The sequence below is a fragment of the Mobula birostris genome, chromosome 4 (assembly GCF_030028105.1).
Source record: "Mobula birostris isolate sMobBir1 chromosome 4, sMobBir1.hap1, whole genome shotgun sequence".
Classification (NCBI taxonomy): domain Eukaryota; kingdom Metazoa; phylum Chordata; class Chondrichthyes; order Myliobatiformes; family Myliobatidae; genus Mobula; species Mobula birostris.
Window position 1 is genome coordinate 130,637,590 of NC_092373.1, and position 24,240 is coordinate 130,661,829.

Below are 24,240 nucleotides of genomic sequence, written 5' to 3' on the forward strand. Positions count from 1 at the left end.
CCTTGTCCATTCGTCCCCCCCATCCCTCCCCACTGATCTCCCTCCTGGCACTTATCCGTGTAAGCGGAACAAGTGCTACACATGCCCTTACACTTCCTCCCTTACCACCATTCAGGGCCCCAAACAGTCCTTCCAGGTGAGGCAACACTTCACCTGTGAGTTGACTGGGGTGATATACTGCGTCCGGTGCTCCCGATGTGGCCTTTTATATATTGGCGAGACCCGACGCAGATTGGGAGACCGCTTTGCTGAACATCTACGCTCTGTCCGCCAGAGAAAGCAGGATCTCCCAGTGGCCACACATTTTAATTCCACATCCCATTCCCATTCTGACATGTCTATCCACGGCCTCCTCTACTGTAAAGATGAAGCCACACTCAGGTTGGAGGAACAACACCTTATATTCCGTCTGGGTAGCCTCCAACCTGATGGCATGAATATTGACTTCTCTAACTTCCGCTAAGGCCCCACCTCCTCCTCGTACCCCATCTGTTACTCATTTTTATGCACACATTCTTTTTCTCACTCTCCTTTTTCTCCCTCTGTCCCTTTGAATATACCTCTTGCCCATCCTCTGGGTCCCCCCCCCCCCCGCTTGTCTTTCTTCCCGGACCTCCTGTCCCATGATCCTCTTGTATCCCCTTTTGCCTATCACCTTTCCAGCTCTTGGCTCTATCCCTCCCCCTCCTGTCTTCTCCTATCATTTTGGATCTCCCCCTCCCCCTCCAACTTTCAAATCCCTTACTCACTCTTCCTTCAGTTAGTCCTGACGAAGGGTCTCGGCCTGAAACGTCGACTGCACCTCTTCCTACAGATGCTGCTTGGCCTGCTGCGTTCACCAGCAACTTTGATGTGTGTTGCTTGAATTTCCAGCATCTGCAGAATTCCTGTTGTTTCCAGTGATAATAAGTCTGATTCTGATTCTGACAATCTTAGTGTTTGAGCAATATCCTCCCACATTTTCCTTCCTTATTACTCATACATTGTGATAGGGACACAACATATAGATTTTTACTCCCATGGATGTAAGAAATAAAATAAATACAAATAGAAATATTAGCCATGCTTACCATAGACAAAGTGTCACCCTAACAAAGATATTCCCATTCCTCCCCACTCCTTCTCTGCAACTGAAAACTAACTTATTTTCTCTCTCTTCCTTCAGTTAGTCCTGACGAAGGGTTTCGGCCTGAAAAGTCGACTGCACCTCTTCCTAGAGATGCTGCCTGGCCTGCTGCGTTCACCAGCAACTTTGATGTGTGTTGCTTTATTTTCTCTCTTTCCAGTTCTGACGCAGGGAATCTGATCTGAAATGTTAATTCTCTCTTCCCACAAGAGGTGCGTTGTCCACTGGATGTCTGATTCTACTTGCTGTTTGATGCCCACTGGCTGGCACTGGATGTCTGATTCCACTTGCTGTTTGATGCCCACTGGCTGGCACTGGATGTCTGATTCCACTTGCTGTTTGATGCCCACTGGCTGGCACTGGATGTCTGATTCTACTTGCTGTTTATTGTCCACTGGTTGGCACCGTATGTCTGATTCTACTCGCTGTTTGATGCCCACTGGCTGGCACTGGATTCTGGTTCTACTTGCTGTTTGATGCCCACTGGCTGGCACTGGATTCTGGTCCTGCTTGCTGTTTGATGCCCACTGGCTGGCACTGGATTCTGGTTCTACTTGCTGTTTGATGCCCACTGGCTGGCACTGTCTGGGCCTTAGCGAGTACAAATCCATTCCAACTACAGTAATCAATCTAATCACGTGACTGATTAACCCTACCCCCCGTCTGTTTACGTCACCATTCCTGTCCCGGCTGCTGCATGATTGACAACAACTCTCACCACACAGAGCGTAGTTTGTGTTGTGACGCCACGGAGGTGGTGACGATTCGTGTGAGGACGGAGCTGCTCGGGAAAGACGGATCTTCACCACCACCTGGGCTGTGTGAGGATGTTGTCGGAGTCCGTTCAGAGTGTCCACTAAGCCCGGCGGGACCGTTCTGTTTTACCGAGTGGCTGTAGGAGGCTCGGGCCTAATGTGTTTCCGGAGACCCGACACCAGTGGTACCTTCAGCGCCGACACCGCTCCCAGAGCAGGAGCTCACTGTTCGGAAAGTGTCCGGTGGCCAGGGTGCCCCCTGCAGTGAAGAAGTGGTGGCCAGGGTGCCCCCTGCAGTGAGGAGGTGGTGGTCAGGGTGCCCCCTGCAGTGAGGAGGTGGTGGTCAGGGTGCCCCCTGCAGTGAAGAAGTGGTGGCCAGGGTGCCCCCTGCAGTGAGGAGGTGGTGGCCAGGGTGCCCCCTGCAGTGAGGAGGTGGTGGTCAGGGTGCCCCCTGCAGTGAGGAGGTGGTGGTCAGGGTGCCCCCTGCAGTGAAGAAGTGGTGGCCAGGGTGCCCCCTGCAGTGAGGAGGGGGTGGTCAGGGTGCCCCCTGCAGTGAGGAGGGGGTGGTCAGGGTGCCCCCTGCAGTGAGGAGAGGGTGGTCACGGTGCCCCCTGCAGTGAGGAGAGGGTGGCCAGGGTGCCCCCTGCAGTGAGGAGGTGGTGGCCAGGGTGCCCCCTGGAGTGAGGAGGTGGTGGTCAGAGTGCCCCCTGCAGTGAGGAGGTGGTGGTCAGAGTGCCCCCTGCAGTGAGGTGGTGGGTCCTTGGTGTTACGGGAGGGTGGGATTGGGACAGGTATAGGGCGTGAGCCCTGCAGTAAGGAAGTGAGCAGAGCGTGTGGTACAAGAGGCAGTATACCGAAGAGGGGAACTGGGTGTGTTGAGTCCACTGTAGAGAGTATGATGTCTGTGATATAACTTAATTTCTACAGGGAGGGTGGTCAAGAGGGGTAGGTGGAAGGAGGTGAAGCCTAGGGACGGGGTGAACTCCACAGCGCAGATAACAAGATATCAAGGCCTTCAGTGTTGATAGTTTCCAGGGGTAAATTTGTTTATCATGGTAAATGTTTTCGGGAAGGACAAGCTGTGCCAACCAAGTTCGATGGATCCGTATTGGAAAGTGTAATACACGTTCTGCTACATGTGAATTCAGTAAGGTCTGATCAACTGAGGTGTATTGCGTGAGAAAGGTATACCCAAATCCTGGAGCCATGGCATGCACCTGTGGGAATTGGAGACAGTGGATCCGCCCCTTGGTTGTAGTCTTGTACATAGTAGGTGTGGCTGTTGCTATTCCTCTCTGTGTCTGGGAGCTGCAAAAATCTGAGGTATTGTGATGGTCTCATTCAATTTCATTTTAAGCTATTTTTGCTTTAAAACAAATTGCTTTTAAATTTAAACGCTCATATTTAGTACACTTGCATAGCAAGTTGAATGAAGTGGGATGATGGATCTTCAGCACTACTGATAGTAATCTGGAGGAAGTGATCAAAATTTGTCAATGCAGTTGGACGAGGCTTTTGGTAAGCATACATCGTATGCGGACAAGATTTATTTGAAGGAGAAGGGAATATGATATTTTTGATTAAAAAGGCTGAAGAAGATGGTTAGGCTGAATTGGGAGATTGTAAAAGGGAGAGGGGAATAATAAGGGCCTGGAGGAAAACACAAAGAAAAGCGCACACATTTTGAAGATGCTGAATTTGCTTTAGCTCCCTACTTTGAAGAATTTCATCAATGAAGCAATGTTGCTTATCGGTAGAGACAAGAAAACTTTTCCAGAAGTTAGTTGCTATTCAAAAGTTGTTCCTCATTAAGGGGTTATGCAACTGATAAAGACCTAATGAGAATCCTGTTTCCATATTTAAAAAGCCAAATCCATTTTCATGGCTGGTAATGATTGTTAGGTGGATATATTATAACTATGGGCATAAGGATTTATGATAAAATATAATATCTGTGTCAAAAATAATTGTTGCACAATAAGTTATCTTCATTCCATACATGTCACTCAAAACTAAACCCGCTATCAAATAATTTTTCTCCTGTTGAATTACTGGTTTAAAAAATTGTTTGTGTCCATGGTATTTTTATTTTCAGTAATATTTTGCTATTTTTAAATCAAGGTTGGAACTCACAATAAAGCATGGTTCACTGCAGGTATTTTTGTGTTTATGACTATTCCGATATCGCTTTGGGGCATCTTGCAACATTTAGTGCATTATACTCAACCAGACTTACAGAAACCAATAATAAGGTACACCATAATTTTTGATTTTGCTACTTTCAAGGTACATCTGAAGAAATTGCTAAGTATTAAAAAGTGTGACATAATTTTTTTATCCCTCTGCAGGATCCTGTGGATGGTGCCGATATATAGTTTAGACAGTGTAAGTAATTTAAAAACACTGGTTATTTCTTACTGAGGGTTTGCTTGTTCGTGTTTAGTATTGACTAATGGAAAGGCATTCAGATTAATACGATTGAAGAAAAGTAATTCAAGAAATCTAATTTTAACAGGTTCTTTGATCTTTATAATGAAATTTTTGATTTCAACCAAGATCTTCAGTTTCTACAGTCTAAGCGCATTATTTTTAAATTTGTCAAATTGCCTCACATTTGATAAATCTGGGTTTGAAGTGAAGTCATATTATGGTAAGCAAGCATACATTTTTTACAGTATTTGTGCAAAGGAGTATTTTAAGAAAATTAGTTCAACCATTGAGCTGGTTGATGGTGAGTTGCACTGTGTATCTGAGCTAAGAACAAATATTAGTTCATCCAACTATTGACCTAGTTGATAGTGAGTTGCAGCGTGTGCTAAGAACAAATAGACTTTGTTACAAAAAGAATTTACTTAGAACACAGTTCACCTTTAAAAAGCAGAAGGAAATAACTGGTATCAGAAATTACGTCAAATACTCCCAGTGGCTGAGAATGGCGCTGTCAATATAAGCAGACAAAAAAAACTTACTCACTTTGTTTGATCATACCTCCTTCCACAAGAAGACAATTTTCTCAAAGCCTCTCAGCAAACTACAAACTAATTTGTAACTTCTCATGTTACTCAATAATCTTGAACATGTGACCTTCTGAATCCATGCCCGAATTTCTCATTACTCCATACTTAGATTGTTAAAATCAGATTTCTGCCATATCCTGATTCTCTGGGCAACCATTAATGTAGCTGATCTTGTCATCATCTAGTGCCTCACATCTGCTGGTCAGATAAATAGGATGCTTTAGTTTTGTGCCACTTTTCCCTCTTAAATACAGTTTCACTGTCTTAACATCAAATTACAGTGTGTTCCATCATTTTCTGTTTTTATGTCAGATTGCTTGCCTGAGGCTAGTTATGGAATTTTCTCCAGCAAAAGCGAAGTTATTGTCTATATACTTGCAATTTGTGACTCAGTCTGTCTCTTGTAAATGCTTCTTGTTGAATTAAACTATTCACAATATCTAACTAAATCTTGTTTAATTCTGAGCTAATCTTCCTACTCCATGCTTCCACTATCACACAAGATACTATACTATCAACTCTGCTCTTAAACGCATCTCCCCCATTTCACGTACATCTGCTCTCACTCCATCCTCCCGCCACCCCACTAGGAATAGGGTTCCCCTGGTCCTCACCTACCACCCCACCAGCCTCCGAGTCCAACATATTATTCTCCGTAACTTCCGCCACCTCCAACGGGATCCCACCACTAAGCACATCTTTCCCTCCCCCCCTCTCTCTGCATTCCGCAGGGATCACTCCCTACACAACTCCCTTGTCCATTCGTGCCCCCCATTCCTCCCCACTGATCTCCCTCCTGGCACTTATCCGTGTAAGCAGAACAAGTGCTACACATGCCCTTACACTTCCTCCCTTACCACCATTCAGGGCCCCAAACAGTCCTTCCAAGTGAGGCAACACTTCACCTGTGAGTCGACTGGGGTAATATACTGCGTCTGGTGCTCCCGATGTGGCCTTTTATATATTGGCGAGACCCGACGCAGACTGGGAGACCGCTTTGCTGAACATCTACGCTCTGTCCGCCAGAGAAAGCAGGATCTCCCAGTGGCCACACATTTTAATTCCACATCCCATTCCCATTCTGACATGTCTATCCACGGCCTCCTCTACTGTAAAGATGAAGCCACACTCAGGTTGGAGGAACAACACCTTATATTCCGTCTGGGTAGCCTCCAACCTGATGGCATGAACATCGACTTCTCTAACTTCCGCTAGGCCCCACCTCCCCCTCGTACCCCATCTGTTACTTATTTTTATGCGCACATTCTTTCTCTCACTCTCCTTTTTCTCCCTCTGTCCCTCTGAATATACCTCTTGCCCATCCTCTGGGTCCCCCTCCCCCCTTGTCTTTCTTCCCGGACCTCCTGTCCCATGATCCTCTCGTATCCCCTTTTGCCAATCACCTGTCCAGCTCTTGGCTCCATCCCTCCCCCTCCTGTCTTCTATCATTTTGGATTTCCCCCTCCCCCTCCAACTTTCAAATCCCTTACTCACTCTTCCTTCAGTTAGTCCTGACAAAGGGTCTCGGCCTGAAACGTCGACTGCACCGCTTCCTACAGATGCTGCCTGGCCTGCTGCGTTCACCAGCAACTTTGATACTCAACCTTCCCTTGGTTCACCTGCTTCAGAACCTCTCTTCCATACCACCCTCACTTCTGAATTTGACTCTGCCAATTCTCATGTGACCTATTCTTCCACTTTTCTCCAGCTCAGCTTTGTTCTCTCTCCAGCTGTTGTGCATGCCTATTCCCTAGAGCGGTAGTTTTTACAGTGGAGTGGTGATGGGAGAAGGGCCATAACCCTCTACTGGATCATAGAATGTTTTACAATGGGTCGAAGTCGATTATAAAGTTCACAGAAGAGGCTATTGCTGTTCTAATAGAGAATAGTTATTGTTTATAGAGATTGAAAGTTCAAAGTAAATTTATTATCAAAGTACGTATGTCACCATATACAACCCTGTGATTGATTTTCTTGTGGGCATACTCAGTAAATCTATAGAATAATAACCACAACAGAATCAAAGTAAGAACGTCCAAGTAGGGTGTTCAACCAGAGTGCCAGAAGACACCAAGCTATGCAAATACAAAAAGAAGAAACAACAATAATAAATAAATATTGAGAACATGAAATGAAGATAACTTGAAAGTGGGTCAATTGGTTGTGGGAACATTTCAATAATGGGGGCAAGTGTGGTGATCTCTTTGGTTCAAGAGCCTGATGGTTGAAGGTTAGTAATTGTTCCTGAACCTGGTGGTGTTGTGTCCTGAGGCTGTTGTACCTTCCTCCTTGTTAATTTTTTTAAAAAACTTATATAGTTCCAATGGAAATATTTTCAAGGTTTTTATTGCTCTAATAATTAGATTTATAGTAAACTAGTTGTTGAGTCATGGGTGAAGTACTTGATTAAAGTGGATTGTCTTTAAAAAAAAAACCTTGAAAACCAGTATCCTGGAACATGCTGTTTGTTATGGTGTCTTTACTCATTTAAACCCCAAAGATGGAATGTACTTTCTATACATTTGACGCTGATCTGCCCTCTTTACTTTTTGATTGCCATTAATATGAATTAACTGGAACAAGGTTTGATCTGCCTTTCAAATATATTTTTTGGTGTTGATTTGTATTTCATTTTAGTTATTGTTTTCCTCCAGGAAAGGGAAAGAACTTTTAGCATTAGACCTGTTAAAGTCCATTCAATTCTGTTGTTTCATTTAAAATATTACAGTATTATTCTTAATTCAACTTGTACAAGCTTTCTTCATAACTCCTTGGTTCTAGGAATCAAGCTATTGAACTTTCTTTAAACTGCCTCCAATTCAAGTATATAAGGAGTCCAAAACCATATCAATACTCCAAATGTGGTATCACTATTGCCTCATGTAGCCATAGCACAGTTTTGTTCACGCACCATCTCCTTTGTAATTCCATAGGCTTTTTTAACTTAATACTGTGTACAAGGCACTCAGATGTCTCCATATGTATAGTTATGTGAATTAGACTTATGTTCTTCATAGGAAATTCCCCACATTTTTCTCCATCTACCAAATGTTTCGCCACTCACATTTCATAGTTTATCTTTTGAAGATTCTGTCATCACAATTTGCTTTCCCACCTTTTTTTTTGTTTTGGCAGCAAATTTAGCTGCAATGCTGTCCCTCTTAAGTCACTAAAATTATTGTAGATAACTGAAGTCCTAATGCTTATTCCTGTGGCACCCCACTCGTTAAGCCATTCACCTATTTATCCCACATCTCTTTTACGTTAGCTAACAAATTCTTTATGTAATATATTGTTCCCAATACCATGAATTTTGGTGCAGCAACCTTTCAGGAGACACATATTGAATGTCTATTGGAAGTTTATCTACTAGTTCCTCCTTGTCACTCTAACTGTGACATCCTGAAAGAACTCTAATAAAAATTGCCCTTTCACAAAACCATTTGACACTGTTGATTGAAAGCATATTTTGAATTTCCAATATAATACTACCTAAATGGATTCCAGCATTTTCCTCAATGACATCTTCTGCTAACTAATCTATAAATATGCTTTCTGTCTTCTTCCTTTCTTGAATGTACTGTAGATGCTAAATCAACAGCTCTCCAATGCACTGGGATACACTTTAGAAGATCATGACCAATGCAGTCCCATAGCTCTGTAGCTACAATATTTAAAGCCTTTGGTTGATAGCCGTCAGCTTTAAGTGAATAATCTTATATCAAATGCCACTACTTTCCTTGGTGATTTGTTTTAAGCCCTGTGACTTTTTTACTTTGAAGTTCTATTTTCTATAAGATACTTTAAGCTATTTTTGAAGACCAAAAAAAATTGAAACAATTTGAAGGAATGAGTCAAAGAAATGTATTTTAGAGCACATTTGGAGCACAATGGAATTGTTTCGGGTAAATTGCACAGTTATGTGGCTCCTTTTACCTTACAACCCAATACTTGGAAGCCTCAGGTATATGTTTGTATCAGGAGATTAGAATTCAGGAAAGTAGAAGTAAAGCACATTCTGAATACAGTAGATCCCAGTTAATTGGGACACATTGAGACCAGTGCAGCAGCTGCCCCATTTAGCTGGAAATAGTTAATAAGGTTTAAGAACAGGCAGACTACAGTTTAACTGAGTAACAAATTACAGTATGTATTTAAACGAAATGCAGAACAAACTAGAACATACCAATGCTACTAAGGTACAATAAGACTATATTTGTTCCTAATAGTGATCTACAGAGGAATTCATCCCAATTATGCTGCCATGTAGGGTAATTTTTTCCAGCTTGTTTCAAATCTTTTTGTGGCATCTTGGCAAGGGTCTGAAAATTTTTTAAAGTCAAAATAAAAAACAGAAAATCACCGCTTTTTTAAAATTGGTGTCATTCTGCCCAGATGAATAACGTAACCCAAGCATGCTCAACTGATGCTGTTTTAAAAGTTGTTCACTGTAAGCACAGTGTAGTGTCTAACAGCCATAGAAGTGTACACGACTGACACTAGTTAGGTACTGTTCAGCAGCAGTCTCCTGTCCCAGTTAAGCAACATAGTGTCCCAAATAAATGAAGGGAATCCCAGCTACTTTCTCAATTAGATTAGATTTTTGTTCTTTAAGATTTGTCCCAAATAAGCAGTTATCTTGATCATTTGATGGCCCAATTAACCAGAATCCACTGTATTTGAAAGGGGTCCTATATTTTGTAGATTCTTAAAAATCAAATTTGAAGTACCACTTGTGCAACAGTTTGATATTTAGTCATACCTATGATATGTCTAGTATGGTAGTCTAATTATGCCTGTATACTATAATTTTTCTTCTTAATCAGTGGATAGCTCTGAAATACCCTCACATCGCTATATATGTTGATACATGTCGGGAATGCTATGAAGCATATGTCATCTATAATTTTATGATCTTCCTGCTGAACTATTTGACCTATCAGTACCCAAACTTAGTGATGCTACTGGAAGTTAAAGATCAACAAATACATCTGCCCCCTCTCTGCTGCTGTCCGTCTTGGCATATGGGAGAGTAAGTAGCAATCCTTCAACTGTTTACACATCTCTTAAATGTAGTCACTAAAATGTCAATTTTTCTGCAGAAGATTTAAGTTTTTTAAAAGTGCTGGAAATGTAAGTTGTTTTAATTAAAAATTTAAACTAACAATTGAGTACATCCCAAGCATAAATTTTTTCTTAAACTTTAAAATTGTCTATTTAATTTGAGTTGTACCATGTATTGCATGTTAAATGTTTTTCAGTGTTGTAGATTCAGTTCCACAAGATCCTTTTGTTCATAATGTCTTATAACTATATAACAATTACAGCACAGAAACAGGCCATCTCGGCCCTTCTAGTCCGTGCCAAACTCTTACTCTCACCTCGTCCCACCGACCTGCACTCAGCCCATAACCCTCCATTCCTTTCCTGTCCATATAGCTGTCCAATTTAACCTTAAACGACAACATCGAACCTGCCTCAACCACTTCTGCTGGAAGCTCATTCCACACAGCTACCACTCTCTGAGTAAAGAAGATCCCCCTCATGTTACCCCTAAACTTTTGCCCTTTCACTCTCAACTCATATCCTCTTGTTTGAATCTCCCCCACTCTCAATGAAAAAAATCTATCCACGTCAACTCTGTCTATCCCCCTCATAATTTTAAATACCCCTATCAAATCCCCCCTCAACCTTCTACGTTCCAAAAAATAAAGACCCAACTTGTTCAACCTTTCTCTGTAACTTAAGTGATGAAACCCAGGTAATGTTCTAGTAAATCTTCTCTGTATTCTCTCTATTTTGTTCACATCTTTCCTATAATTCGTTGACCAAAACTGTACACAATACTCCAAATTTGGCCTCACCAATGCCTTATACAATTTCAACATTACATCCCAACTCCTATACTCAATGCTTTGATCTATAAAGGCCAGCATACCAAAAGTTTTCTTCATCGCCCTATCCACATGAGATTCCACCTTCAGGGAACTATGCACCATTATTCCTAGATCCCTCTGTCCTACTGCATTCTTCAATGCCCTACCATTTACCATGTATGTTCTATTTTGATTAGTCCTACGAAAATGTAGCACCTCACATTTATCAGCATTAAACTCCATCTGCCATCTTTCAGCCCACTCTTCTAACTGGCCTAAATCTCTCTGCAAGCTTTGAAAACCTACTTCATTATCCACAACTCCACCTATCTTAGTATCATCTGCATACTTATCCAATTTACCACCCCTTCATCCAGATATATGACAAATAACATTGGACCCAGTACAGATCCCTGCGGCACACCACTAGTCACCGGCCTCCAATCTGACAAACAGTTATCCACCACCACTCTCTGGTGTCTCCCATCCAGCCACTGCTGAATCCATTTTACTATTTCAATATTAATTCCCAACGATTGAACCTTCCTAACCAACCTTCCGTGTGGGACCTTGTCAAAGGCCTTACTGAAGTCCATATAGACAACATCCACTGCTTTACCCTTGTCAACTTTCCTAGTAACCTCTTCAAAAACTTCAATAAGATTTGTCAAACATGACCTTCCACACACAAATCCATGTTGTCTGTTCCTAATTAGACCCTGTCTATCCAGATAATTATATATACCATCTCTAAGAATACCTTCCATCAATTTTACCCACCACTGACATCAAACTCACAGGCCGATAATTGCTAGGTTTACTCTTAGAACCCTTTTTAAACAATGGAACAGCATGAGCAATACGCCAATCTTCCAGCACCATCCCTGTTTCTAAGGACATTTGAAATATTTCTGTCAGAGTCCCTGCTATTTCCACACTAACTTCCCTCAAGGTCCTAGGGAATATCCTGTCAGGACCCGGAGACTTATCCACTTTTATATTCCTTAAAAGCTCCGGTACTTCCTCTTCTTTAATCATCATAGTTTTCATAACTTCCCTACCTGTTTCCCTTATCTTATCCAATTCAATATCCTTCTCCTTGGTGAATACTGAAGAAAAGAAATTGTTCAGAATCTCCTCCATCTCTTTTGGCTCCACACATATCTGTCCACTCTGATTCTCTAAGGGACCAATTTTATCCCTCACTATCCTTTTGCTATTAACATAATGGTAGAAGCCCTTGGGATTTATTTTCACCTTACTTGCCAAAGCGACCTCATATCTTTTAGCTTTTTTAATTTCTTTCTTAAGATTCTTTTTACATTATTTATATTCCTCGAGCACCTCATTTACTCCATGCTGCCTATATTTATTGTAGATATCTCTCTTTTTTTTGAACCAAGTTAACAATATCCCTTGAAAACCATGGCTCTCTTAAACTTTTAACCTTTCCTTTCAACCTAACAGGAACATAAAGATTCTGTATTCTCAAAATTTCACCTTTAAATAATCTCCATTTCTCAATTACATTCTTCTCATAAAACAAATTGTCCCAATCCACTCCTTCTAAATCCTTTTGCATCTCCTCAAAGTTAGCCTTTCTCCAATCAAAAATCTCAACCCTGGGTCCAGACCTATTCTTCTCCATAATTATACTGAAACTAATAGCATTGTGATCACTGGACCCGAAGTGCTCCCCAACACAAACCTCTGTCACCTGACCTATCTCATTCCCTAACAGGAGATCCAACACTGCCCCTTCTCTAGTTGGTACCTCTATGTATTGCTGCATTAAACTATCCTGCACGTATTTTACAAACTCCGAACCATCCAGCCCTTTTACAGTATGGGCTTCCCAGTCTATGTGTGGAAAATTAAAATCTCCCACAATCACAACCTTCTGCTTACTACAAATATCTGCTATCTCCTTACAAATTTGCTCCTCCAACTCTCGCTCCCCATTTGGTGGTGTATAATACACCCCCATAAGTGTTACTACACCTTTTCCATTCCTCAATTCCACCCAAATAGCCTCCCTAGACAAGCCCTGTAATCTATCCTGCCAGAGCATCACTGTAATATTTTCTCTGACAAGCAATGCAGTACCTCCCCCTCTTGTCCCTGCGATTCTATCACACCTAAAGCAATTAAATCCAGGAATATTTAGTTGCCAAACACACCCCTCCTGTAACCATGTTTCACTAATAGCTACCACATCATACTTCCAGGTATCAATCCATGCTTTAAGCTCATCCACCTTTCTTATAATGCTCCTAGCATTAAAATAAATGCATTCAAGAAATTTTCCACCTCTTACTCTCTGTTTATTACTAACGGTGCAAACAACTTTACTACTTTCTTTTTCTTCCTTCTTCCCTACATCTGTTCCTACACTCTGGTTCCCCTTCCCCCTCATATCTAGTTTAAATCCACCGGAACATCTCTGGCAAACCTACCTGCAAGAATATTTGTCCCCCTCCAGTTCAGGTGTAAACCGTCCCTCTGGAACGAGTCCCACCTTCCCTGGAAAACTGCCCAATTACCTATAAATCTGCAGCAAGCCCTCCTGCTCCATGTCCTCAGCCACGTGTTGATCTGCGTTATCTTACTATTTCTAAACCCACCTGCACGTGGCACTGGTAGCAATCCTGAGATTGCTATCCTGGAGGTCCTGTCCTTTAACTTGGTGCCTAACTCCCTAAACTCGCCTTTCAGGACCTCCTCACCCTACCCACGTCATTGGTCCCTACATGGACCACGACACCTGGCTGCTCACCCTCCCTCTTGAGAATACTGAGAACTCGATCCGAGATATCGCAGACCCTGGCACCAGGGAGGCAACAGACCACCCGGGATTCTCAATCTCTCCCACAGAACCTCTTATCTGTCCCCCTAACTATCGAATCCCCTATCACTACTGCTCTCCTCTTTTCCCTCCTTCCCTTCTGAGTTGAGGGTCCCATCTCGGTGCCAGAGACACAGCCACTGCAAGTTGTCCCTGGTAGGTCATCTCCCCATCAACAGAATCAAAACGATGTACTTATTATTGGTGGGAATGGCCACAGGGGTGCTCTGCTCATTCTGTCTACTCCCCTTCCCTCTCCTGACAGTCACCCAGCCACCTGTCTCCTGACTCTTAGGGGTGACTATCTCCCTGTAACTCCTGTTCTCTTCTGCTTCTGCCTCTGCCTCCCGAATGATCTGAAGTTCCTCCAGCTCCAGTTCCCTAACTTGGTTTGTCAGGAGCTGCAGCTGGATGCACCTTTCACAAGTGTAGTCATCAGGGACGATTGTGCTCGCCTTGACTTCCCACATTTCTGCAAACGGAGCACTCAACTGCCCTAACTGCTGCCTCCATTACCTACTCTTAAGGTAATTAGATTTATTAAAGGGACTTACCCGGCCTTAGCTCAGTTGGAGTGAAGCTTTTCCTCGGCCTCTGCTCGCCGAAGCTGCTCGAGCCAAAGCCTTCCTACTCTGTCGCCCGCTACAACGTCACCTGATCTGAAATATCTTATTTTCAGATTATAAAAACTTACACCTGCAGAGGACAGAATATGTCCTCAGTACTGCATTTAGTGTTTTGTATCAAACATGGGTTAGTACCAGACTCTTGCCTCCCAAGTCTCAAATATTTTGATTCAAAGTCCTACTGTGCAGATTGGAATGCAAAGCTTAGACTAATACTCCATTGTGATACCAGGAGACCGGTTCACTGTTGGTGTTGCAAACTCTGTAGTGACAGCATTAAGATCAGAGTTGAGCAGTGAAGCAGCAGATCTCATTAAAGGGAGTGTTTTTCTATTACCTGCTATATTCATAGCTTTGTGTACAGTGTTCCTAATGAATACAAGTTCTGACAGACATTTTTGCATGTGTTTTACTTGGTAGGGTATTGCTGTTCAGGTGCAAGCTTGGAGTTCTGCAATACACGGTTGTCAGACCTTTTACAACAATAATTGCTTTGTAAGTAATGTTTTGAAGGAATGAATGAAAATATTTACCATTGTTTCTTTTGTTTATGTATAACTCCAAACCCACTTTTAATTATCACATTTTTCCAGTTGAATATGCTAAATTAGTTTTAAGCTCTTTATTTTAATGTGGCCTGTTGTCAAAATGTCTGTGAACATCAAACTTGTAATCTGTTTTGCTAGTCTGGCATCAGACAACAACCATCATGGCCTGAATAGCTGACTAAGTTTAGTTAGAGTATGGGGTAGATGCTGATGTTGATTTTACTTACCCTTGCAGTAAATTTGGAGGACTTTGCAGAGTTATTATCTATTCAGTGTCTTGAAGTTCTTGCTGCAGAAGCATACAGGGGAGAAGGAATCACTGCTTTGTGCTCAACCATGAATTTTATACCTGTCCAGAGTCTTGGTCTTCAAGTACCCTTTTCCTCAATCTAAGATTGTGCTGATGTATTAAAGGCAGTGGCATCATCATTTACCTTCACTGAGGGGCAATTCCCAGGGCATGAGAAAAGGTTTGTATTTTCCAGGGTTGCACTGCACACCTATGTTGTTGGAGGGCAGTGGTGGCAAGTTAGTAGAGAATTGCTTTATTATTGTCATGTGTGCCACGATTCAGTAAAAACTTAGATCTTGATCTTGTGGATACATGCATTATCTACAACTAGGCTACTGAGGTTTGGGTGTACAGTCACCATAGGCTGAGTTTCCATTTGTTTTGAAGACTCATTCCACTCCAGGGCTGAAAACAATTGAGCAAAGTATTGTGGGACTGACACAGCCTTGTTTGATCTCAGTCTTCACTGAGAATAGTTCTGTTCAGGAGCAAATTGACCATCATAGCATGCATGCATGCATGCCATCACGACACAAATTCAAAATGGGCATGAATTTCAGTGGGCAGCCAAATTTTTAGGGTGTTCTGTTGCGTTTTTCGGCTGATGAAATTAAAAGCTTTAATGAGGTTGAAAAAGGCCACGTGGTGACTCGTAGTGATCCCAGTGTTATTGTCATGCTAAAAAGATCATGTTCACTATGTCTCTGGATAGGTGGAATCTGCAATACAATTTGGGGTGCGGCTCCCCAATTTTTAGGAGGAAAAGGAGGTTGAGAAGATCACTGACTTTCCCTTTAATTGTTGTGAAAACTACAAATTTGTATACCATATGATAGGTTTTCATCATGATGCTATTCAAGGAAGAAAATCTCCCTTAACCTGACCTACAGTTGCAAGAAAAAGTTTGTGAACCTTTTGCAATTAACTGTTTTTCTGCATTAATTAATCATAACATGTGGTCTGATCTTTATCTAAGTCACAATAATAAATTAACACAATCTGCCTAAACTAATAACACAATTATACTACTTGTCATTACTGGGTACACCAATTAAACAATCACAGTCTAGGTTCAAAAAATATGTGAACTTCTGAGGTAATGCCTTCTACAAAAGCCATTTTGGGTCAGGTGTTCTAATCAATGAGTTGAGATTGGAGGTGTGGGTTGTAGAGGTGCCCTGCCCTTAAAAAAAAAAGACACACAGTCAGGTTACTGACAAACTGCGCTTCTTAAGAAAGATCTCTTTATATCAGAATCAGATTTATTAGCAGCAGCTGTTCAATGCAATGGATAATATAGAAGAAAAAATAATAAATAAATCAATTTTGGTGTATGTATATCAAATAGATTATAAATCGTGCAAAAATAGGAATAATATCTATTTAAAAAGTGAGGTAGTGTTCATGGGTTCTATGTCCTTTTAGGGATCATACGGCAGAGGGGAAGAAGCTGTTCCTGAATCACTGAGTGTGCGCCTTCAGGCTTCTATACCTCCTACCTGATGGTAACAGTGAGAAAAGGGCATGCCCTGGGTGCTGGGGGTCCTTAATGATGGATGCTGCCTTTCTGACCTCCTTGAAGATGTCCTGGGTACTTTATAGGCTAGTATCCAAGATGGAGCCACCTAAATTTATGACCCTCTGCAGCAGCCCCCCCCCCCCCCAACACCAAACAGTGATGCAGCCTGTCAGGATGCTCTCCACGGTACATCTGTAGAAGTTTTTGAGTGTTTTTGTTGACATACCTCCCTGTTGTCCTTCCATCGAGTGCACCATGCCTCAATCAAAACAGCTTTCAGAGGATCTTAGAAGAGGAGTTGTAGAGAATAGCATGAAGTTGGAAAAGGCTACAAAGGTGTTTCTAAAGACCTGAGTGTTCATCAGTCCACAGTAAGAGAAATTGTCTCCAAATAGAGGAAATTCTGCACTGTTGCTACTCTCCCTTGGAGTGGGCATCCTGCAAAGATTACACCAAGAGCACAATGTGCAATGCTGAGGGAGGTGAAAAGGAACCCAAGGGTAACAGCAAAAGACCTATAGAAATCTTTAGATCTTCCTAAAGTCTCTGATCCTGTGTCCACTATAAGAAAAGCACGGAACAAAAATGGTGTTCATGGAAGGACACCATGGAAAAAACCACTGTTCTCCAAAGAAAAAACATTGCTGCATGTCTCAAGTTTGCAAAGGCAACCTTGATGTTCCACAATGCTTCTGGGACAGTATTTTGTTGACAGATGAGACAAAAGTTGAACTTTTTGGCAGAAATACACAGTGCTATGTTTGGAGGGAAAAAACGCACTGTACACCAAGACCAAAACCTAATAACTGTGAAGCGTGGTGGAAGGAGCATCATGGTTTGGGGCTGCCTCAGGGCCTGGATGGCTTGCAATCGTTGAGGGAACAATTGATACAACTTTGAGTTAAGACATTTTACAGGGGATGTCAGGATAGCTGTTTCCACTGAAGCTTAATGGAAGTTGGATGATGAAACAAGACATTGATCAGAAACACAAGATTAAATCAACAACAGAATGGTTTAAAAAGAAAATTGGTGTTCTGAAATGACCAAGTCAGAGTCCAGATCTTAACCCAATTGAGATGCTGTAGCATGATCTGAAGAGAGCTGTTCATGCAAGGTATCCCAAAAATATTGATGAGCTGAAGCAGTTTTGTATGGAGGAATGGTCTAAAATTCCTCCAAGCCACTGTGTTGATTAATCAACAGTTACTGGAAACGTTTGGTTGAAGTTATTGCTGTACTAGCGGGTTACACGAGTTACTGAAAGCAAAAGTTCGCATACTTTTTCCATCAAAATCGTAATATTGGATCATTTTTCTCAATAAATAAATGAGCAAATATAATGTTTTTGTGTTATTTATTTAATTGGGTTCTCTTTATCTAGTTTTAGGACTTGCGTGAAGATCTGATCGCATATTTATACAGAAATAGAGAAAATTCTAAAGGTTCACAAACTTTCTAGCACCACTGTAAATGTGACTTTGGACCCATCCCACATGGTCGACTTTTAAGCATCCACTGAAATGGCTTAGCAAGCCACTTGGAGAGTGAACTCAAGGATTCTATCCTCATCCATGTACTTGTGGCAGCTGGAACTGTCTGATAGGCCTGGTAACATTTACACGAGACAAAGTCGTGAGGACATGTTCTGTCATATTGTGTAGCTTTTTAAAAAAAAAAATTGTGAAATGGAATAGCTATAGTATGCATGAGGGCTGTCTCCTAACAGTAATGGCGAAAACATTGCTCTCATCTGAAACTTCTTGGTTAATATTAGAGACGCAAAGCCATCCATGGAAGTATATGACTTCAAAATTCTTATTCAAAATGGAGTTGATGTTAGATGGCAACATTTTGGCTCACAGAAAAAACTACTGGATATACATCTTGTGAGCTGTTATCGCTGCAATTTACAGCATGTAAATTCTCTTTAAGAAACAGACCTTTGAATCGTAAATGCACTAGTGATCTTAAGATCCCCTGATAAATCTGAAGAATTTGGCATACTTGGCCCTCAGGAACGCTGGGACAGCACGTGGAACTGATGAGGTGGCTGCCATTACTCCAGGAAATGTGGTCGCTGGGGCGGGAGGTGCCTCAGGTCAGACTGAAGTAAAGGAGAATATGACCACTGTCCCCAAGCATCCTCCTGACCAGTGTCCAGTCTCTGGAAAGCAAGATGGGAGTATCTAAGGACAAGTTCGAGCTTCGAGCAGCAGCCAATCTAGAGGTCAGAAGCTTGGAAGGACATAGTTCACCCAGGTTCATTGATCAAGTATTAAATGCAGTGACTCAAGACAGGTTTTTTTTGGAACTTTGAGCAGTGGCCAATCAGCATTCGAGGTTGATTAGCAAGAACAAATTAAAGTAAGGAAGGGGCGAGCAGAGCATCCAGTGTCAAAGTAGACAGAAAGTGGAGATTTAGAGGCTTTAGCTCTTCGAGGCTTCAGCCAGAGAAGGCAAAAAAAGCTGTAGGTAGAGTCTTCCCCCATACCCTTTATATTTCAGTTAGAACAATAGAGATGTCAGGTAGGATGCAAAAAGACAGGAAGACTTCCTGTGTCCCTGACAACTACACCTGCGAGAAGTGCATCCAGCTGCCTTTCTAACAATCCGCTTTAAGGAGTTGGAGCTGGAACTGGATGACTCCAGATCATTCGGGAGGCTGAGTGTGATAGATGGGACATGTAGAGAACTAGTAACACCCAAGGTGCAGGACCCAGGAGACTAGTTGATCGTCAAGAAGGGGACTGGGGTTAAAGGGCCTGTGTAGAGTACTCCTGTGGCCTTCCTCTAAACAGGTAGATTACTTTGGATGCTGTCGGGGGGGGGTGGGGGAGGTGACCTAGTGGTGGAGAGTCATAACGGTCAGATCTCTGGCTTGGTGACTCAGAAGGGAAGGGGGAGAACAGACGAGCTATGGCAATAGGGGGTTCGTTAGTTAGGGGAACAGAAAGGAAATTCTGTGGGCGAGAACGAGATTCCTGGGTTGTATGTTGCCTCCTAGGTGCCACAATCTGGGATATCTTGGATCGAATCCTCAGTATTAAAGTGGGAGGGCGAGCAGCCAGAGGTCATGGTCTATGTAGGTATCAATGACATGGGTAGAAAGAGTGATGAGTTTCTGCCAAGGGAGTTCAGGGAGTTGGGTGCTAAGTTAAGGGTCAGGGCTTCCAGGGTTGTGATCTCAGGGTTTCTACTCGTGCCATGTGTGAGCGAGGCCAGAACTAGGAAGATTACTCAGTTTAATATGTGGCTAAGGAGTTGATGTGGGAGGGAGGTCATAAGATTTCTGGACTATTGGGCTCTCTTCCAGGGAAGGTGGGACCTGTACAGAGGGTTTTCACCTGAACTGGAGGGTGACTAATATCCCAAGAGTCTGAGGGATTTAGAGGAACAAATTTGTAGAGAGATCACAAACTGTTACAAGAAACATAAGGTTGTTGACAGGAGGTGATTTTAACTTTCCGTATATTGAATGAAAAGGGACTAGATGGGATAGAGTTTGTCAAATGTGTTCAGGAAAATTTCCTTAATCAGTATGTAGAAGTCCCAACGAGAGAGTGTACAATACTTGATCTGCTATAAGGGAATGAGACAGGGCAGATGACAGAACTTTGTGTAGGTGAACACCTTGCATCCAGTGACCACAATGCAATTAGTTTCAAAGTAATATGCAAAAGGGTAGGTTTAGTCCACAGATTGAGATTCTAAATTGGAGAAAGGCTAATTTTGATGGTAAATGATCTGGTAAGTGTGGATTGGGACAGGCCTGTTTTCTGGCAAAGGCATACTTGGTAAATGGGAAGCCCTCAAAAGAGAAATTTTGAGAGTACATGGCTTGTATGTGCCTGTCGGAATAAAAGGAAAAGGTAACAAGTGTAGGAAGCCTTTGATGTGTAGCAGGTATAAGCAGGTAGGAAAAAGCACGGTATTTATGGAGTATAAGAAATGCCAAAAAAACACTTAGGAAAGAAATTAAAAGGGCTAAAAGAAGGCATGAAGTTGCCCTAGCAGACGAGGTAAAGGGAAATTCTAAGGGAGTCTAGAGATACTTTAAGAGCAAAAGGATTGCAAGGGACAAAATTGGTCCTCTGGAAGATCAGAATGGTAATCCATGTGTGGAGCCAAAACATATAGGGGAGATCTTAAGTAAATTTTTAGCACCTGTATTTACTCAGGAGATGGACAGAGTCTATAAAAGTGAGGCAAAACAACACCAACTTCATGAATCCTGTATAGGAGGAAGTGCTTGTTTTCCTGAGGCAAATCTGAGGGATCTGTTTCTGTGCTGTACTTTTCTGTGACAATATTGCTGCATCAGTGGGAAATGAGGGATTGCTGCATTCTTGGTTTCACTGAGACATGGCTCACTTCCAAGCACCCCAAATTGTATTGCGGATTCCATCCATCCAGAGACTTAGTGAACATGGTCTTTCCAGCATGGCAATAATGCTGGGATCACCACTTGCCACCACATGTGACCCTTTTTAAGCCTTTCATTTCATCAGCTGAAATACGCAATGGAACGCCCTAAGAATTTGGCTGCCCACCCCAGTCACTGCACTCAAGCCCAAGGGGTTCTCAATACATTGATGGACAGGATGGCAGCATCAGGAAAGGGTAGAGATGGTAGCCTCTGCTTCATGATAAGCTCATCGTGGTGATTGGAAGTTTTGGTCATCTTGCATTCTTGTTCTCTCAACGTGGAACTTCTAATGATTAAGTGCTGACCATTCTACTTATTGAGAGTGTTCTCTCCTGTGATCGCAACTATGGTTTACATACAGTCAAAGGCAGTTATCAAGCTAGCACTTAATGTATTGAGTGCCATGATTAACGAATAAGAAAAAGTTTATCCTGGTGCTTTTCACGTCCTTGCTGGGGATTTCAGTCAGGCTAGCTTGAAAACTCAGCCCAGCTACCACCAGTACATCAACTGCGGACCCAATTCACTTGACCACTGCTACACTACCATCAAGAATACCTACCATTCCATCCCTCAACTGCATTTCAGGAAATCTGACCACCTATCCATGTATAGCCAGAGACTAAAGATCAGTGCACCAGAGGTAAGGACAACACAGGAGGTAGAGCTGTGGCTGCAGAGCTGCTTTGAGTTGATGGACTGGACCATTTTCAAGGGCTCATTAGTGGACCTGGACAAATATGGCACATTGTCACGGTCTTTATGAAGGCACACATTGACGAGTATGTCCTCTCAAAATCATTGTCTTTCCCAACCCAAAATCCTAGGTGAACCAAGAAATTCACAATCTGCTGATAGCTAGAACAGTGGTATTTAGGACTGGCGATCCTGGAAAAGTAGAGGAGGACCAGGTATTACCTTTGGAAGGTCATCTCACATGCAAAGTGCAATTCCAGACTAAATCTTAATCACGGAGGGATGCTCAACAACTGTGGCAAGGCCTGAATGCTATAACTACAAAGCAACATAAATGAGAAGGCTACCTCAATGTCACTTGTGCTCACTTTGGTCAACAGTACAAGATGGCACTGGGGATACACAATGACATTTTCTGGGCAGGTCGTAAAACTTCCAGATATATCTCAGAACATGGAGGCATCCTTCAGGATTGTGAATCCACAGGAAGCATCTAGCCCAGACAGCGTATCTGCCTGAGTATTGAAGATCCATGCTGATCAATTGGCTAGAGTATTTACGGATATCTTTAGCCTCTCACTTCAGCAGTGTGAGGTACCCACCTGCTTTAAGCAGGCATCAATACCAGTGCCCAAGAAGAATGTGGCAACCTGCTTCTATGACTATCATACAGTAGCACTTACATATACTGTGATGAAGTGTCGAGAGTTTGGCTATGAAGCGTATCAACTCCTGCCTGAGGTGAGACCTGGATCTGCTCCAATTTACCTATTGTCACAGCAGATGCCATTTCATTGGCCCTTCGTTCAGCTCCGGAACACCTGGAGAATGAGGATGCATACATCAAGATGCACTTCATTGACCACAGCTCAGCATTCAATACTATCATCCTCTCAAAGATTATGACTAAGCTCCAACACTTGGGCTTTGTTAACTCCCTCTGTAACCGGATCCTTTATTTCTTTACTGACAGATCCCAGTTATAACAGATTGGCAACATCTCCACTCTCACCATCAGCACGTGCACCATAGGGCTTTGGGCTTATACCCCTGCTCTATACTTAAAATTGTGTGGCTGAGTACAACTCCTATGTTGTATTTAAGCTTGCTGACAACACCACCATTGTTGACCAAATCAAAGTTGATGATGAAATGGCATATAGGACGGAGATTAATAACCTGGTTCAATAGTTCCACAACAGTCTTCCACTCAATATCAGCAAAACCAAAGATTTGATTATCGACTATAGGAGGAAGAAGCTAGAAGTCCATGAGCCAGTCTTCATGAGGGAACAGAGATGGAGGTGGTCAGTAGCTTTAAATTCCTTGGCATTATCCTGTCAGAGGATCTGCCCTGGGACCAGCACATAAGTGCCATTACAAAAAATAGGCACAACAGTGCCACTACTTTTTAGAAGTTTGTGCCAATTCAGCATGTCAACAAAAAGTCTGACAAACTTCTATTCATACACAATGGAGAGTATCCTAACTGGCTGTATCATGGTCTAGTATGGAGACAACAATGCTCATTATTTGCACAGTTTGTCTTTTGCACATCGGTTGTTTGTCAGTCTTTATCAGTTTATGTATAAGTTTTCATAAAATTCTATTTTATTTTTTCCTGTAAATGCCTGCAAGAAAATGAATCTGAAGATGGTATATGGTAACATGCATACTTTGAACATTTTTAGTGCTTAAGATTTTGCTGTACCAAATAGGTTAATGAACAACACATAATGCTGGAGGAACTCAGCAGATCAGGCTGCATTTGTGAAGGGTAATAAACAGTCACTATTTGGGGCTGAGACCTTTCACCAGTACTGGAAAGAAAGGGGGCAGAAGGCAGAATAAGCTGGGAGGGGAGGTGTACAACCTTCCTGTGAGCATGACTGACGTGTAGTTGGTATTTGGTGCACTCGATGGGCCGAATGGCCTACTTCTGCTCCTTTGTCTTATGGTCTTATGTGGACACATCAAGTAGAGGTTAGGATGAGCCCAAGTTACGTGGTTTTATATTTGGAATCAGCAGCATCAAAATTTGTGGATGACGCCAAACTTTGGAGGGTCATGTGGGGAGGTTTCACAGTATGTGAGCACAAGAGTGTGTTTACTTAGATTTTAAATGAAGGTTGATGGTCCTGATCCAAATCACTGGCAAAAGTTGGCATGAGCTGGTATGGTATTCATTTTGTTTAAATAATTATCACACTGACATTTGGGGCTATTCAGTTATAACAAAAGCAGTGTGATTCTATTAATTATTTAGGGACGCTACCAGAGAATGGTGTGATATTCTTGATATTTAGCTTTATTTTAGATTTTTGGCATGCCAGCCTTGGAGGCAGGCAAGCATGCTATTAAGTAGTGTGCTTTATGCAAGGTCAATAATTGAAATTTCTTTTCATCTATAGAATCTGCGAACTCATTGGAGTTTATGATGAAGGGAACTTTAGTTTCAAGAATGCTTGGACATACTTGGTTATAATTAACAATCTTTCACAGCTAGTAAGT

The 24,240-nt window shown here is 42.2% G+C and overlaps 1 protein-coding gene across 2 annotated transcripts in view; it reads left to right on the forward strand.

The window, feature by feature from the left end:
* The first annotated feature begins 1,875 nt into the window (after nt 1-1,875).
* The window catches only part of tmem184c (transmembrane protein 184C), a 34,467-nt gene continuing 12,102 nt past the window's right edge, over nt 1,876-24,240 (forward strand). Inside the window, exons 1-6 of one of the 2 annotated variants that reach the window (XM_072256036.1) lie at nt 1,876-3,204; nt 4,003-4,133; nt 4,230-4,266; nt 9,725-9,930; nt 14,666-14,740; nt 24,141-24,234. In XM_072256036.1, coding sequence (XP_072112137.1) covers nt 3,088-3,204; nt 4,003-4,133; nt 4,230-4,266; nt 9,725-9,930; nt 14,666-14,740; nt 24,141-24,234 — 660 coding nt within the window. In that variant the 5' untranslated portion in view covers nt 1,876-3,087. The remainder of the gene's footprint in view (nt 3,205-4,002; nt 4,134-4,229; nt 4,267-9,724; nt 9,931-14,665; nt 14,741-24,140; nt 24,235-24,240) is intronic. The other variant, XM_072256037.1, reaches the window with a different exon arrangement.